Here is a 15,642-nt window from a genome sequence, read left to right as displayed (position 1 = left end):
GTAAGAAATTGAAGTTTTCATGTTGTTGGGACTAGTAAATATCTGTATTGTGTTCGAAATTTAGAATGTTGGAACAATTGACTTCAGTTAAATTGGTATGATCGCAAATCATATAGAAATCGTCTTGGTAAATCTGACCGTCCGAATAGGTATATTTTCCCCCTTTTCATTATAAGAGGTATCTATCGCTGCGTAATGAGTGCCTCGTGGGAATTTACAATGTTTCTCTTCCCCCATCGTAAAATTCATAACTTCCAATATTGGACTTCAGGGGTCCTTTTTCTAATTGAGAATGATTAACAATGAAGTCAGGAAGCTCATAGAAGTCATGTCATATAGAAACCAAGAATGAAATTCAATTCAGATGGATATCAACTAGCACGCAAGCTATAAGCCTACTGCAAACGCCCCCTGTTGGAACAAAAATAAAAAATAAAGCGCTGAACCTATCTACAGTATGACAAACGAACTGGAAAAACGAAGGACGTGGTACGAGGACGTTCTGTGGTATAATCAATAATCATGAACAACGCTCCCGCCCTTATTTGCCGTTAACATTTCCTTGGATTTGGTCACGTCTCGCAACCTCGTTGTTTGGCAACTTTCCAAACTGCCACTCAGGTAGGGTGATGCCTGTCTGATCATGAATCGTCGACATCAGCGGAGGGAGGAGTTGGTATACCTGAGCAGCTCTATATTAGCACGCATATATCAGTACCTTATATAGGCAAATGATAACTTACGTTTCTCAGCGTCGCAGCGCTATCTTGACCAGACCCTTGGCCGCCAGCGCCGGACGAACCGGCTTCGGCCCCGGTATTCCAGACGCTGATCTTGGGTTGCATGCCGTTGATGGCGCCGGCGTTGGCTTTGGCGAGTTCGACGTATGTGCCCTTCTCGATCATCACTGTAAAAATAGCGGTTAGTAATAATTTTATTGAGTCAATAAAATAGGGGTCTCATGGAAATTTTTAGAGTAGGAAGTTTTAAACGAGTTTTCGAAAATCTCAACTTCCCGGGCAAATTTGACAAAATAAGGAGAGATCGTCTTAGGAGTAGCTTACTGTACTGAAGGAGTCCAGCTGGGCCACCAAAAGCATTGCTCATCTTGGAGTAAGCATCAGCCATAGCAGCCATACCCTCCGCCTCTTTCAGCCTCTGTTGCAGACTAGCCTCTGCCTTCTTGATGGCTGCAAAAGCCTGCGTCTCGGCGTCGATCTTGGTCCTGTATGCCGCAGCATCCGTCGCCTTGTTTGATTTCTCGAAGTTGGCACGGGCCTCGGCCTCTACTTCGTACGCCTTTGCGTCGGCAGCTTGTTGTTTGCTTTCTCGGGCAATGGCGGCTTTCACGACGTCGACGGCACGCAGGCGCTCGAGTTCGGCGGCTGCGCGCTTGACCTGGACCTCTTTCTTTAGATCCTCGTCCCGTGATTCAGTTGCACGGGTCGCTTGAATACGCGCGATCTCGACATCTCGGCTCAGGACGGTCTTTTGCGTGGCGAGATTGGCTTCTGCTGCCGCGCGCTCAACGTCCCGATCAGTCTTTTGGACTGCCGTTTCCGCATTGCTTTACGGGGGACGAGTCAGTTTTACAGGAGTGAAAATTTTGAGGTGCCGTAGCTACGTTAAGGGGACACTTACATCTTCGCAATTGATCGCTCTTGCTGGCCATGTCTTTCTGCCTCGCCGACATTTCCACGGAGCTGTGCCTCTGCTACATCGATACGGGCTTGGTTGGTGGCACCTTCGTGGGCCTTCTGGGAGAGCGATTGGAAGTACGTAGAGCCAGCAGCATCTTTAAGTTCCTTGACGTTGGCATTGTAAATCTTAAGACCGAACTGGTCGAGCTCGCCCTGAATGTTTCGGAAGATACGGCGCTTGAATTCTTCGCGCTCTGTGAATATTTCTTCCATCGTCATACTGGATACTAATACTCGAGTCTCGCCCTCGATAATACCTTTCACGATATTCTCGAGATATAGCGATCCCTTTTTCTGGGAAGTAGACTCGGCCAATAGCATGGCATACTTCATTAAAGAATCCCCACGGTCTTCATCGTGAGTGTGATCATGTACGGAATGACCCTCTTGAACATTTGCTGCGGGTCTGTGGGCCTTCGAGTTAGCTCCTCGATTGTTTACATCCCTATCATTAGGTTATTATTTTCTGAATTACTATAATAGCTAGACGAGGACCACACGTACGGTCCAATGGTAAACACAACAGGGAGAAGGAACTGAAGTTTCTCCTTTGTCATGGCTACATAGAAGTTAGTAAGCAGGTTAAGCAGTAGCTAGTATTAAGAGGTACCTTGGAGATTCATAGCATAGTCGTGAGGCTGAACCGAGAAGCGTGTACATCTTTGGAATGGCCAAACCCATGCGGCTTTCGTGATGAGTACACTCTTCACGTTCATGCCAGTAATGGCAAGGTACTCATCGGGGGCGGCAATCTTGAACGACATGGTGGTGGAACTTCTGGTCAAGCCGAATATATATCAAGTAGGTGAGTAGAATTAAAACTTGAGACGTCTTTCTAGACTTTAGTCAAGAAGATAGTGAATGGGCAAGGTGAGGTTAAATAAAGGGATGAAAAGGAGATTGAGATGCGGCTCTTATAGCACTGGGGTACTATCTATTTATATACCTATGTGATAAGAGAACGGTATAAAACGAGTGTGTTAAAAAGTGGAAAGTTAACTTATTAAATGAGGCGCAAGTAAATTTTGTGAGAAGCTGAAGTAGGTAGTCTACACTTCAGTTGACAGGACGAGTTTCTTGGCGAGGTTTTCGTTAAACTTAAGTTGGAGCTACCGAGAAGACAGACGGGCTCGGTGAAGGGGCGATGTGAATGATTGCCAAGTATGTAGGTAGCTCTAAAGGAAAGAAAACTATGTAGTCAGAGTATGTTTAGTATAGGTAAGTGCCTCTTTAGGCATCAGATATTGATAATCCTTTATTTTCTACCATGGATGTTTATAAACACGATAATTGTCAAGAGTCAGATGGTCGTTTAAAGCCACCACAAGTCGATTACAGGCAGAATGAGTGAATTTGTTTGTGCGTACTCTGATCAAGTGAATACTTGTATTATTGCTAAATCACATATCACCAACCAGCTTTCGCTACGTAACCTTGATAGCTCGAGGATCTGATGCTTAAACGAACGATACGCCACTGTGCTGCTGACAGGGATACATAAATATTGAACGCTAGAGGATGCGGAAAGCCTTACGAGGCATATAGGTAGTATGGATATCGCATAGTTTTACTCGTAAAGGATTTATTACTCACTCCACCATGTGCTTTAGGTTCTTGGATAGGGTAGGAATTTACAAGCATTTACAAGCCATTTACATAGTGGTCGGGCGTAGCTGTAGGCTTGGTTTCGCGTCACAAGACCTAATAATCTGCCGCGTTTGATTTGTTACCAACTAAGGTCCAAGCTCAAGTGGAGTTACCAATTGCACGCAAGTGACAGAATAATTCTGGAAGCTTTCTAAATATCTCTTAGGGCTGCATTTAAGAGGTACCTATCGAGCCCGAGCTGAAGTTCAGCTCCGTGACCCGGGCGGTTTTGGTTACTTGACTATGACTTATAGCTTCCCTGGCTAAGCTTCATTTGCTTATTCTTACTAGATTATTTCCTCATTGTCTTGACTCTTTTGACTAAGAAATATTTACGAAGTATCCGTTTAAGCATAGCCCTCTCTACCTTGTAGATCAGTAATTGTTTACCTTTAATCCTTCTCCCTTTCTTCGTTAATATGACACGGTTACTACACAGTAATCTGTCCGCTACGGCGTATTCCGAACTTTGATAATGAAACCCTGATTTTGAACCTTGCATGCATTTGCGTGGCATACATGCCATGCAGTTCTAGGCTATCCTATTATTTCGATTCCCCAGAGTCCTACCGTTCCCCCCGCACTTATACATATGTTGTGTTAGGTATCGAGAGATCGAGACTCATGCGTCCATCTGAAACCTCGTCGTCATCTATAATTCGAAATCTCGATTCGTCAATTGATAATTCATTCATTCGTTGCAATCAAGTGCATAAAAAACTTCTCTACGTAACCAGAATCCCGTATCATTATCTTCAGTACTCCCAACGCTGCCAAGTGAGGCTTAGACCCCCGTTTTACTTATCCCCGTGCACGGCGGATGCAAGGCTAATCTTGCACATTAGCCCCAAATCTGGGTATTCGGTATTCACGGCTGACTGGCGTTGTCTTCTGACCCCGAATGATCCCGAACGTGAGCGGCGGACAACCGGCAGTCACGGACTTGTCTTCGATCGAGGTTGGGCTCCTATCATCTTTTTCAGGGGTATGATCAACCCCCGTGTCAACCCAAGCTATGAATCATTCTGGCTAGGTATGTTCCCGGACCAATGACAAGAAACCAATCATTAAATCTAGCTTGGAACTGACCATTATCTAGTTCCTATCGCGTTTTAAGCTCTTTGATAAGCATCTACGCTTGGATGGAGACCCTGTGTGCCTAACGTTAAATCACAAGTATCCAAACAAGAACAGACTAACCATTTCCTTAGTTCTAGCCCTGCCTACATAGCTACCTTCATCCACTGTTCTGTCAAATCTCCGAATAGGTTGTAGTAAATATGAATGGCAAAGAGCCTCTAGAGGCACCTCCTCCTTATACCGCCCTTCCAACTAATCCTGACACTCAAGATGAGTTGCAGTTAAACTCCCTAACTTCACATCTTCAACATCATATCACCTCCCTTCCAGATCGCATCCGGGCAACGCAACAAGCACGAAAAGTCGAACAGTCATTTAGTGATGCATCTCTGCTAGACCATATTGTTCCCGTCCTCGAGGAGTTCCTGGTCGACTTAGGGGCCCGACATACTCCCGTTCCGCTGGCGACCCTTACTTTAGTCCCGAGTGTCACAGTTCCTAAGAATGCCATTCTTAGCGGTTTAGAAGACATGAAGCGACGTGGGGAGATTTGCCGCGTATCAAGAATTTCTATAGAAAGACCCGGTAAGGACTCTAAGTCTGGCTCTGGTACCCTTAGTTCCCCAGAGATAAGCGAAAACCCGAGCTGGGCCACGGGACAAGAATTTAGTGATTGGGGACGGTTTGATGAGCCTAGCTCTTCGTTAGATGGTACTGCCGAAAAGATTAAATCACTCTGGTGGCATGATGAAGAGATGGCACGCCGTCTCGCCAACTACCTACAGCCCAGAAAGGAGAAAAGGTCAGAAGTGAAGCTTAACTCGGTAGTCCAAACTGTGGTTGAGCAAAGGCTACCACCGAAAAAGGAGAAGAAAAGCTGGTTCTGGGGGAAACGCATAAGTGAAGAGAAATCGCCGGAGTCAACAGTACCAAACCTCTCACGAATCGATGCTGTGAAGGATAACATACAGGAAGAGCAAGAGAAACAAGGGGCTGATATGACAGTTATGGCTCAGGAGGTTGCATTCCGCCAGGAGAATGATCTCGGAATATGGGAAAGCGTCCGTGGATGGGGTATCGTCGTTACAGTTAAAGTCAGAACTTGATAGTCCCGCCTTGATATGCTGATTGGTGTACAAAGGAAAACTCACATTGGTAGAACTACATACCTATATGCAATTATTTTACACCCTCTACGACATACTTGTAGCAAGCTATAGATGTGGTAATCCTAACCCGAGTTTCGATACAAAGAACCCCCTACTAGGGAACAATACTATCAATGTCATCTATACCTTGCTGGAGATGATATTATTACCACAACTCGGAGTTGGAGCCATGTGGAATACCTAACATAAAAAACATTAACGTCGTACATATTAGATTTAAGTATAGTAACAAGCACCTGGAAGAAAACTTCAAGGTTCAAGGGCAGTACCGATTGAATCATATCTCTAATTTAGGCAGGTATCTAGCAATATGAGTTGCTACTCCGCGGAAAATCATAGATCTAGTAGATTCATTTGAAGAGGTGATTCAATAATTAGTTGTGACGATGAAATACGCGTCAGTTCATGACTAGGACTTGAGTAAAGTTTCATTTTGTACTACCACTGAAGAGCATTACAATCACCGTGTTGCCGAGAACTACTGACTTTGAATCGATTCATCTATGACTCGTCCGGTACGAACCTTTGAAAGAGGCCGCTTTAGATCTCGGCGTCCTAGTTGTCGAGGTAGTTTGGACGACTTTGTCATCGTGCCGCAAGATGTGATATTACACTCACAGCAATTCACACCGCACGCAACATATGATCGAGACCTTACGCACCAAAGGTCATCATAACTCAAAATTAGCTTAAGAATTCGGCTTGGGAAGATGGATTTCGTTTATATAAACAGAAGGCTACCCTCGTCTTTTCGCTTCTTATCCAAACCCCTATCACAACCTACTAAATATCACCATACTACTCCTAATCTCAATATCAGACTTACCTATCTACCTACCTACCTAAGGTACACAACCGGACGATTAGACAACTAGACAACTGGTTACCGCAGTACATCGACGTGACAGCGCAATGTGTCCGTGCGGCGCCGCTTGTCGATGCAACCCTTGCCGTTGCGGCAGCGGCCGCTCCCATAATGGCGGACGTACACATGGCCATAGGCACTCCCATAACCATGGGCACTCTCACAACCATGGACACTCGCATGGCCATGGGCACTCTCATGATCACAACTCCCCGAGTTTCCAGGGCCAGGGTTACGTTCTCGGCCATGTCCACGATGGCCATCGTACCGGGCGCGGCCTTGGCCACGCCCCTCAAGAAGACATTTCTTCACAGCTAGGACGAATGGGCATTTCCAGGGGACCTTCTGGCCCCCAAGCCCAACTCCAAGAATATGAATGCTTCTTCAGCCGACAAACAGGTCCATACGACCATCGAAGACTACGCGAGTTTCTACTAGGAGAATTGGAGCGCTGGCTACATTCAGCTTCAGCTTCAAGCGATGGCAACCCAGTTCCCCTGACTCACCATTTCTTTTGCGACGAGCATATGCGCGAGCTCTTCGGCGGGAATTACGCGGCTTTTCAACCTGAACAGTGTATGTAGCACCCATATTTTACCCCCTTTCCTTTCGATGTGTCGGGAGCTATGGCATTCTGATCAAGCTCTGTTGGAAGCTACTACTTCGGAGCACTACAAACAACTAAATGTATTACAAGATAACTGCTAACTTTTGGTGCAGATATGCGTGCTTTGCAGATGGCCGTGGAGTCTGGTAACGCTTAGCTTAACGACCCCACGTAGACTCTAAGGGATGCCGATGGACTGGAGATCGACTGAGAAAGACAACAGGAAGTATGAGTATCAGTTTGTGGACGAGGTATTACTAGCCGAGACAATGCCTAAGGAGGAGTTTGTTTGTTAATCATTATTGGAAAATTTTGATTAAGGATGTATTTAGTATTGATTTAGACAACGACCAAACACCAAAAAAAAATACTATCATTATTAACCAAGTAGAAGTAGTAACGTGGAAGGACTGATTCGATAATAATGATCTACTACCCACAAGTTGCTATCCTGAACGTGCATAGGGGCTAATTATCGGCCGCTTCGTAAACGGGCATGTTCTAGAGAATTATTCGAGAGACTGACCCTCAGCCCACCACTGCCTCAACCCCTCGACATCGCACCAGTCGAATTGCGCCGGATTCTCGTACCACCAGCTATGTCCGGCCACCGGGCGGTCACTAGCATACTTTTTGAGGCTTCCACCATCAAAACGATGGTTCTTGACCCCGAGTAGTAATACGACGCTTCCAACTGCTGGTAAGAACTGTTCCGGATCGAGGAATACTGTCAAGAGCACATGCTTATCGGTAGAGGGGTCGGCAAGTCTGGCCTGTCGCTGGCTATACGGTGGTAGACCGGAAGGTTCGAGACCCGAGATTGCTGAAACTACTGCTAGCACATTGACACTCCAATTTTGCTTGTATGGTAAGTTAGGGATTTTGCGTAGCTCGGTGAGTTTCAAGGGGTTCCCAGGGTTGTTGCTCGACCAGGGAAGATGGTTTGCGTCCTTAGATTTTGCTGCGAGATCGAGCCTATTCTGGGTTGCTTTCGACATAGCGTTTGGCATGACTTCGAAGTCATCATCCGCATCAGCTAATTCTTTCAGTAGACCAACGCCACTGTCGAAAGACTGCGTAGTGCTGTTGCCTGGAACCGATTTAGCCGTGATGGAAGTCTGGGCGTTATTTTCAACTCGATCTTTTGGGACTTCAGCGTCTGCTTGGGCACTTTCGATGGGCGTGGTATCGACAAGTGCGTTATTCCATCCGACGAGTGCAAGATCCTCGACAACCAGGTAGACCATCCCGTTTTCTGCACTATGGTCATCGCGCTCTTTTTCCTTTCCTTTGGTAGTTGGCGAGCCCCCATCAGTCCCATTAGGGAGGTTCCTCCGTTCGATTCGGAATTGTTCCAGTTTAACGTAGGACCCAAAGGCGAATTCCCCCTCATCTACATATCTATGCATCTGGGCTGATAATAGGGCCTGGATACACAGCTCCCCATCTCCGAGTAACAGGCGTACGGCACGCCATCTCTTGGATCTAGACGTATGGACGGAATCGACACCCTCAACTAGAAATACTGAGCCTGGAATGCAATATCCGGTACGCACAATGTCGGCGATTAGAGGTATAGGTTCGAAAGGCTCTGGCGCGATACATGTTATATCGGGCGTTTCATGCGATTGGCGGGGCGAAGAGGCGGACATGAATTTCGAGTTGGTTCAGTCATGATTTGTTTTAGTTTTCCCGCGAGAGGCGCGAGAATAAAAGTAACAGCCCGGGTTAATTGGATTAATTGAAATTTAATTGGAATCTGAATCAGATCAAAGAAAGTTAAAGTTACCTAACCTAAGAGTTACCTAACCTAAGGTCCCCGTAGTCCGTAGTGACGTTCCACATGAGTGGGGCAAGCGAGAGTTTGTCCTTCCTTTTCGAGGAAATTATGTTTTATGCAATATTAAGCACATTTAGAGCGGTTATAAACATATACGGTGGACTATTAGTCCAACTGTGCCAAAATTAAAAAAGTCAGTCGCATTATATCAAATAAGGTAATAGTAACATTAAGATTATAATATAAGTTCGGCTATTTCTACTATATACACAATTTATAAGGTAATATATACTTTTTATATAAGGATAACTTTATTAATATACGTTTGAATTACTTAAAACTAATATTGGTATTTTTATTAAAAAAAAACAAAAATTTTAATTTTAGTTTTATATAACTTGACTTTAGATTCGTAAAGATATTAAAAACACTATATAATTATAAACATTATTAAATATATTACGGGCTATTTTCCCTTTTTCCACGAGTTAAAAATAATAACCAATTAAATTTAACCTTTATTTTAACTTTAAATATATATAAATACGTAAATATATAAAGTATAATTTATACATTATAATAATTTCGCAAATATCTTATTTTAAAAATTATAATTGGTATTATTTTATAGTTTCAATTAATGTAAAAATAATAATTTAGGTTACATTTTTATATATTTTTAAACTAAAGTATTATATTAATATTAAATAAGTATTAAATAGGTATTATGTAAAAAAATTAACACGTAATACCTTTTAAAGCCACTACCTTAAAAATGCTATAAATAGATATTTTAACAATAAATAACTTATTTAATACGTATTTTATAAGCATGTAAATAAAATCATTATTTTTACATTAATTAAAGTTATAAAATAATACCAATTATAATACTTAAAACGTAATATTTATAAAGTTATTTAAATATATTGTATTATATATCGAAATATATAGTAATAAAATTAATAAAATAATAAAAAATCTTATATTTTAGGTATTTCGGGATACTGTGCACCTAGCGTTGCTTATTAAATTACCCTTTTTGGATAGCTCCCACCCATTTTCTTGATTTTGGCACAGTTGGACTAATAGTCCACCGTAACATATACTATTCCATATTTTCACTGGAATGAAGCCATCTCCTTTTACGGACTGCCCCGGACAATGCCGGCTCGCATGCCACGACACTTACAACTACGGAGAGGCTACATTAATTCCATGTTCAATGAATTTAACTAAAGCAGTGAGCCCAAGATTCCCCGTCTTATATACAGTTCAAAGTAACATTCTGAGCCGTGTCCGCGTCGCCGCCGTGATTTAAGAGCGCGAAAGTGTACGGCCCTTTCTCCAGCTCCCACTCATTTCTCCTATTTAGGATAGTTAGGTACCTATCAACATCCAACTGCAGCGAAATCATAACCTCTTCACCAGCTGATACGTCAATACGCTGAAAGGCGACAAGTTGCCTTATCGGCTGAGTGATAGACGAGACGCGACTAAGCACGTATACCTGCGCAACATAGCTCCCAGCTACAGTGCCACTATTCTTAACAGAAACTGAGAACGTAACTATATCCCCAGCCTTGAAACCTATCGCATCCGTACCATTTATCGAGGCTTCAAACCTAGACACTTCAAATGTCGTGTATGATAGTCCGTACCCAAACCAGTATGCTGGGGATGATTCGGTATCCAAATAGTTCTTCAAGTGGGCAGTTGGCTTGTAGTTGTAATAAACGGGGATTTGACCAACGTGCTTCGGCACGGTTATTGGCATCCGACCGCCGGGGTTGACAGTGCCGAATAACACATCCGCGATGGCTTGGCCACCAGATTGGCCAGGAAAGAAAGTATTTAGCACCGCAGCGCTTTGGTTATAATAGTCGATTGCGAAGGGCCGGCCGCCTTGAAGAACGAGCACGACTGGCTTTCCCAGCTTATAAATCTCTTTAGCCAATAAATCTTGGCTTAGGGCCAGGCCAAGCGTGCCTCTATCTCCACCTTCTCCGTCACTATTCCAAGCAGCACCGACTGCTAGGACCACGACGTCTGAGGAACTTGCTAACTGGACTGCCTGGTCGATAGCATCACCATTCCGGCTGATGAGGTTCCAAAAAAGGATGAGTTGCGAATTAAGAGAATTCACGTTCTCTACTTTCTTATATAAGTTGAATGCCTGATATTCGATGCGAATATGATAAGTTTCCCCCTTCCTAAAAGTGAAAGGTGCAGACCCTTTAGGAGGCAACGTAGCATTAGCTGTAATATAATCATATTCCATGATATTACCCATAATATTGCTGGAATCAAGCAGCCCATCAACTCCGTTTGATACAATCAAATTCCCGTCTATAAAGAGCTTAACGGTCGTATTAGGGCTAACTGCCGCTCCAATCCAACCATCAACATCTGTATCAACCGGGGATTGTAACTCACCTTCCCAGATGGCACTAAAATTATTAGATGTTAGACCGTCTGGGGGATAAAGCCCCCAATCAAGCGCCGGCAACTCTATTCGATGCGCTGCAGGTTGAGTAAAATTGGTATCAGCAAAGTACGTTGCTGAAAGGCCGCCTATAGTGCCATTTGACGATAAAAGATATGATGGAATCACATATTGTGCGTTATATTCCCAGGTATTCGTTCCCCAGCTTGTAACTAGTTCAAACTCGTCGTTGCTCGCATAACCCAGGATTCCTTGTCGGATTGTCCGCGCTGCTTCTGCGGGATACTGGCCCCATTGACCGGAATAATCGCCATAGTTAAGCACATCAGCGAAAGGTCCGATTAGAGCGATCCTAGAGACATTCTGAGCCTTAGGTATTAATGGTAACGTCGAGTTTTTGTTCTCAAGGAGGACGATACTTCTTTGAGCAGCTTCGCGTGTCAGGTCGCGATGACTCTCGACAATGTGTGGGGGATCTATCTTAGTTTCGATAAAGGGGTTGTCAAATAAACCCAAATCCCACTTGATACCTAGTATCTTACGTACATGAGATTGTAGGGTTGCTAATTCCATAGTGCCATTTTTAATTAGGTCTATTGTCGTCTAAGTCTGTGTTAGCATTATTGGTGTTATTAGGTCCGAAAGGGGAACTTCACATTAAGATAGACTTCTAAAGGGAAGTCATAAAATTGAACCATCCCTCCAGCATTAAACCATTGCTGTATCGCATCTGCGGGAGAACCTGCCACTCGATGTACTGTTTGGATCTCAATCATACCTGTTATATATTTAGCATAACGCGCTTCAAGATTCCCTTGGCATGTATTAATACCGGTATCATCAGCAATGATAAATCCATCGAACCCCCAGTCGTCAAGCGCTTGGTATAACATAGGATGCACGTGAGCCGGTATATCATCAAGTTCGTTATATGCCCTGTAACACATTTAACGCCCGCTACATAGGTACCTAAGGTAACTAGGTCATAGTCAACTTACATCATGACTCCTCTCGCTCCACCAAGCTGAATCACAGCTTTGAATGGCATGAGAAGATCCTGTATAACCTGCCGGTTTCCATGACCCATGAAAGGGGCAGTATTGTGTCCAGACTGCGGAGCCCCATGGGCGGCGAAATGCTATCGGGTGAGATAAATTATTAGCACTGCTTATAGTATGGAATTTGATAGATATACCTTCACCACTGGCACCACAGCATCCGGATCAGACCAAGATCCGTTTTTGGATAGTCCGCGCGAAAAGGCGACGCCCATATGCGAAGTCAACACCTTATCTTCACCCCAAGCCTCTACATACTATCAGTACAGAAACAGGCCTCATGCAATACAGAGAAGCTATACCTTGCATACGTCCCCATCGCGGATCCTGACCAATATCGAGAACAGGGGATAAACAAGCATGGATTCCTATCGATCTAGCTTCTGTTCCAATTGCTCGACCGACCCGATATGCAAGGTCAGCATCGAAACTAGCCGACAAGCCCAAGCTTTGAGGGAAAATGGATTGTTTAAAAGAGCCAACACCATGAAGACATTCTCCCACGTGTATGAACGGGATCTTTAGTCGTGATTTCTGCAGATTTAACTCCTGGACAGAGTTGTAGTGAGAGGTGTTGAGCGGGTACCTATACAACGGTAAACTAAATGCCCCTTTCTACGGAGAGTTCCGGGGCTCACCAATCATGCATCAGACCTATTGGTGAGTCCGGACTGAAGCGCATCGTATAGTCTAATATTCATGGTAGCGTAGGAAGACTCAAGCGTAGTTTGTGAGCGCACCTACCATAAAGCTCATTTTTCGACTCGACCCCTACGATGTCGCCTCCGAACATAAGATGCAATTGTAGGACTTAAATACTTGTTAGTTGAGATATAGAAGGAGATCTTTTAGCTCCTATATAAACTAACCGAGGTCCTCAATCGTCATGTTTGAAATCAAGCCATCTACATAAGACTGTTTATCTAGAGAGATCGCATAGTTGTCGCTTCCCCCTGGTAACTCTTCTCTCCCCGCGAACCCAAGTACTTGCGCATTGAGCCGCGCGAAGACATCTAAAAAGATCAACAGAAATAAATATAGCATCACCAAAGTTAACCCTTAGGTACACGACACCGTAATTTGAGTACTAAGATACGAGCATACCTAAGGTATAGATATTCAACGCGAGGAGTCTTAATAGGAATAGTATATCCACTAACAGTGTTACATTATCCTCTTCTCGGGCTATATTAATCAGAGTACATGGAATTATTCCAGGAAACCTTGCCGATACCGAGCCGTTAACCCCGCGCCATCGCAATACTATGATCTAGATCTACTATGCGCTCACAATTCCGTTGACGTCTAATAAACGTTACAGTAGCCAAGCATGAGTCGGATTATTTACCATATATGGTAATATGCCTTGTTTAGTTACTTTTCGTCCCCCCTCTCTTCTCAACTAAGACTGGTAACATGACATTTAGTACAACCGTGACATTATGCCAACGTTTACTTGGGCAACCCAAAACCAACTTCTTCGTATAACCTCCAAAGTCCACGCGTTAGGTGCTTCCCTATGCACATCATTATCCAATTCCAAACGCCCATATACCAACCCAGCCCCAAATTCATGATTAGATTAATAAAATATTGGCACGAGCCGATAGATACTCCTTGCTTTTGCTTCTGAAATCATCCGCTAACAAGTTACTCTTATTATTCCAAAATTGCATGAGTTCCCTCTTCTCTTTCCATTGAGGCCACTTCGCGATGCTGGAACTCGTGCCCTCGTTAGGATCCATCGTGTATAGGAAGGAGATGTAATAGCTTTGAATAGCCTTGCTGGCGTAATTAGGCAGGATTCCGTAAAATACCTGCAATATATCCGAGGCGTGGAATGTACCCAATATCGGGGTACCGTAGTCGTAAGACGCTAGGTATGACCACGAAGGCACATTGGGATTTGCGGCAAGAGCTGACTCCAAGAAGATTCTCCGCGTGAGAGTGAACACCATGTCACCCAGGATTGCCGCAAGGCGTTTGAACTGTGGGTATACGCTATTCAAAATGCCGGTGTTGAAGGGGCTGCCGGCGGTGATTGATGAATCGTATGTGTTGACAAGGCCTACAATATCATCTCTCGGGACTTCGGGGAAAAACACCTTCCAGATGTAGTCGACGAGCTTGTCGGTGGTAGTAATGTTGGGTTGAAACAAGCTAAAAAGCGTTCCCTCATCTTCTTGGTCTCCAATAATCATAGGTACAGCTGCATATTTGCCACTGAGTGCGAGGGCGTCGGGGCTTTGGGTCAAAACGACGCCGTCCGGTCGTGGGAGATATGATAGAGAGATAGAGGTGTAGCCTATGATACCCGGAACGCTATTAGCAGCGTTGAGGAAGGTATTGTAGTCCGCATCGCGAAGACACTCAAGCGTATCAGCAGACCCGGCGCAGCCCGCCGCTTTTACCACCGTATCATATAGATCCTGGCAACGGGCACAGTCTACTGGCTGAGCCGGAACTATACTCCCGCTATTCATAATAGCTGCGCGGAAAAGCTTCTTCCCATTGTAGGTGTTGTTACCATCGTAAAGAGCCATCTGATCAAACACGGAGATAGCTCCGGCCGATTCTCCCCAGATGGTCACCTTTTCAGGGTCTCCACCAAATAATGCTATATTGTCTTGAACCCATTCTAGACCCATACGTTGATCTAGAAGCCCTAAATTCGACGCCCCGTCGGCAAGGATCTCCTTTCCTGCTAAAAATCCGAACCCACCGACTCGGTAGTTCACGGATACAAATATGAACGGCTTATTTTGATCAATACCGTTAGAGACCAGCAAGGAGGCATCGTACATCTGCGGGCTGCCAAGTTCGAATCCGCCGCCAAATATCCAAAAGAGGACAGGAAGTTTGGCATCTGCTTTGGTACCCTTGGGCCGTTGAACTCTCATGGTCAAACAGTCTTCAGTCTGCCCCGTGACAGTCTGAAATAGCGGTGTATTGATCAAGTCGCCTAGTACAGATGTGAGGAGATCTCCATCCGTAGAGAAGAACATCTGCGGGCAAGCGGGACCTGCTCCGGTGGCATCAAAAGTACCGAGAGAAGAGGTTAGTCTCTGCGGTGGCTTTAGGCGCAACTTTCCCACTGGAGCTTGGGCAAATGGTATGCCTCCAAAGTTCTCAACCTTGCTAGAGACGGAGCCCACGATAGTCCCTTGCGGTATGACTACTGAGGTCTTGATAGCTCGCTCTTCTAGGGTTGGGCTTGGTGCCGGGAGAGCAGCAGCCAAGCTGGCCAGCACAGCGGCTGATAACAGATGGGTGAGTACCCTATACATGGT

At 44.6% G+C, this 15,642-nt stretch overlaps 5 protein-coding genes across 5 annotated transcripts; 1 reads left to right on the top strand and 4 right to left on the bottom strand.

The window, feature by feature from the left end:
• Positions 1-541: 541 nt before the first annotated feature.
• GL218_00328 (Flotillin-like protein 1) lies at positions 542-2,464 on the bottom strand (the record flags this gene model as incomplete). Its single annotated transcript, XM_033576742.1, has 6 exons — positions 542-682; positions 744-907; positions 1,065-1,567; positions 1,642-2,145; positions 2,205-2,259; positions 2,311-2,464. The coding sequence occupies 6 exons, from the start codon at positions 2,462-2,464 to the stop codon at positions 542-544; spliced, it is 1,521 nt and encodes a 506-aa protein (XP_033441894.1).
• Positions 2,465-4,627: 2,163 nt separating this feature from the next.
• On the top strand, positions 4,628-6,779 carry GL218_00327 (putative nad-dependent epimerase dehydratase family protein; the record flags this gene model as incomplete). Its single annotated transcript, XM_033576741.1, has 2 exons — positions 4,628-5,521; positions 6,489-6,779. 2 exons carry the CDS (start codon positions 4,628-4,630, stop codon positions 6,777-6,779), a joined length of 1,185 nt encoding a protein of 394 aa, XP_033441904.1.
• Positions 6,780-7,577: 798 nt separating this feature from the next.
• On the bottom strand, positions 7,578-8,720 carry GL218_00326 (uncharacterized protein; the record flags this gene model as incomplete). The annotated part of the gene is made up of 1 exon (XM_033576740.1): positions 7,578-8,720. The coding sequence occupies one exon, from the start codon at positions 8,718-8,720 to the stop codon at positions 7,578-7,580; it is 1,143 nt and encodes a 380-aa protein (XP_033441905.1).
• Positions 8,721-10,112: 1,392 nt separating this feature from the next.
• GL218_00325 (Xylan 1,4-beta-xylosidase) lies at positions 10,113-13,396 on the bottom strand (the record flags this gene model as incomplete). The annotated part of the gene is made up of 9 exons (XM_033576739.1): positions 10,113-11,897; positions 11,951-12,072; positions 12,127-12,230; positions 12,293-12,432; positions 12,490-12,602; positions 12,655-12,938; positions 12,991-13,042; positions 13,097-13,162; positions 13,222-13,396. 9 exons carry the CDS (start codon positions 13,394-13,396, stop codon positions 10,113-10,115), a joined length of 2,841 nt encoding a protein of 946 aa, XP_033441902.1.
• A 533-nt stretch (positions 13,397-13,929) lies between these two features.
• On the bottom strand, positions 13,930-15,639 carry GL218_00324 (Lipase 4; the record flags this gene model as incomplete). Its single annotated transcript, XM_033576738.1, has 1 exon — positions 13,930-15,639. The coding sequence occupies one exon, from the start codon at positions 15,637-15,639 to the stop codon at positions 13,930-13,932; it is 1,710 nt and encodes a 569-aa protein (XP_033441903.1).
• Between the last annotated feature and the right edge of the window lie 3 nt (positions 15,640-15,642).

The sequence above is a fragment of the Daldinia childiae genome (genome assembly GCF_008694065.1).
Source record: "Daldinia childiae strain JS-1345 chromosome Unknown Scaffold1, whole genome shotgun sequence".
NCBI lineage: Eukaryota > Fungi > Ascomycota > Sordariomycetes > Xylariales > Hypoxylaceae > Daldinia > Daldinia childiae.
This window is presented reverse-complemented; position numbering and strand designations above follow the sequence as displayed.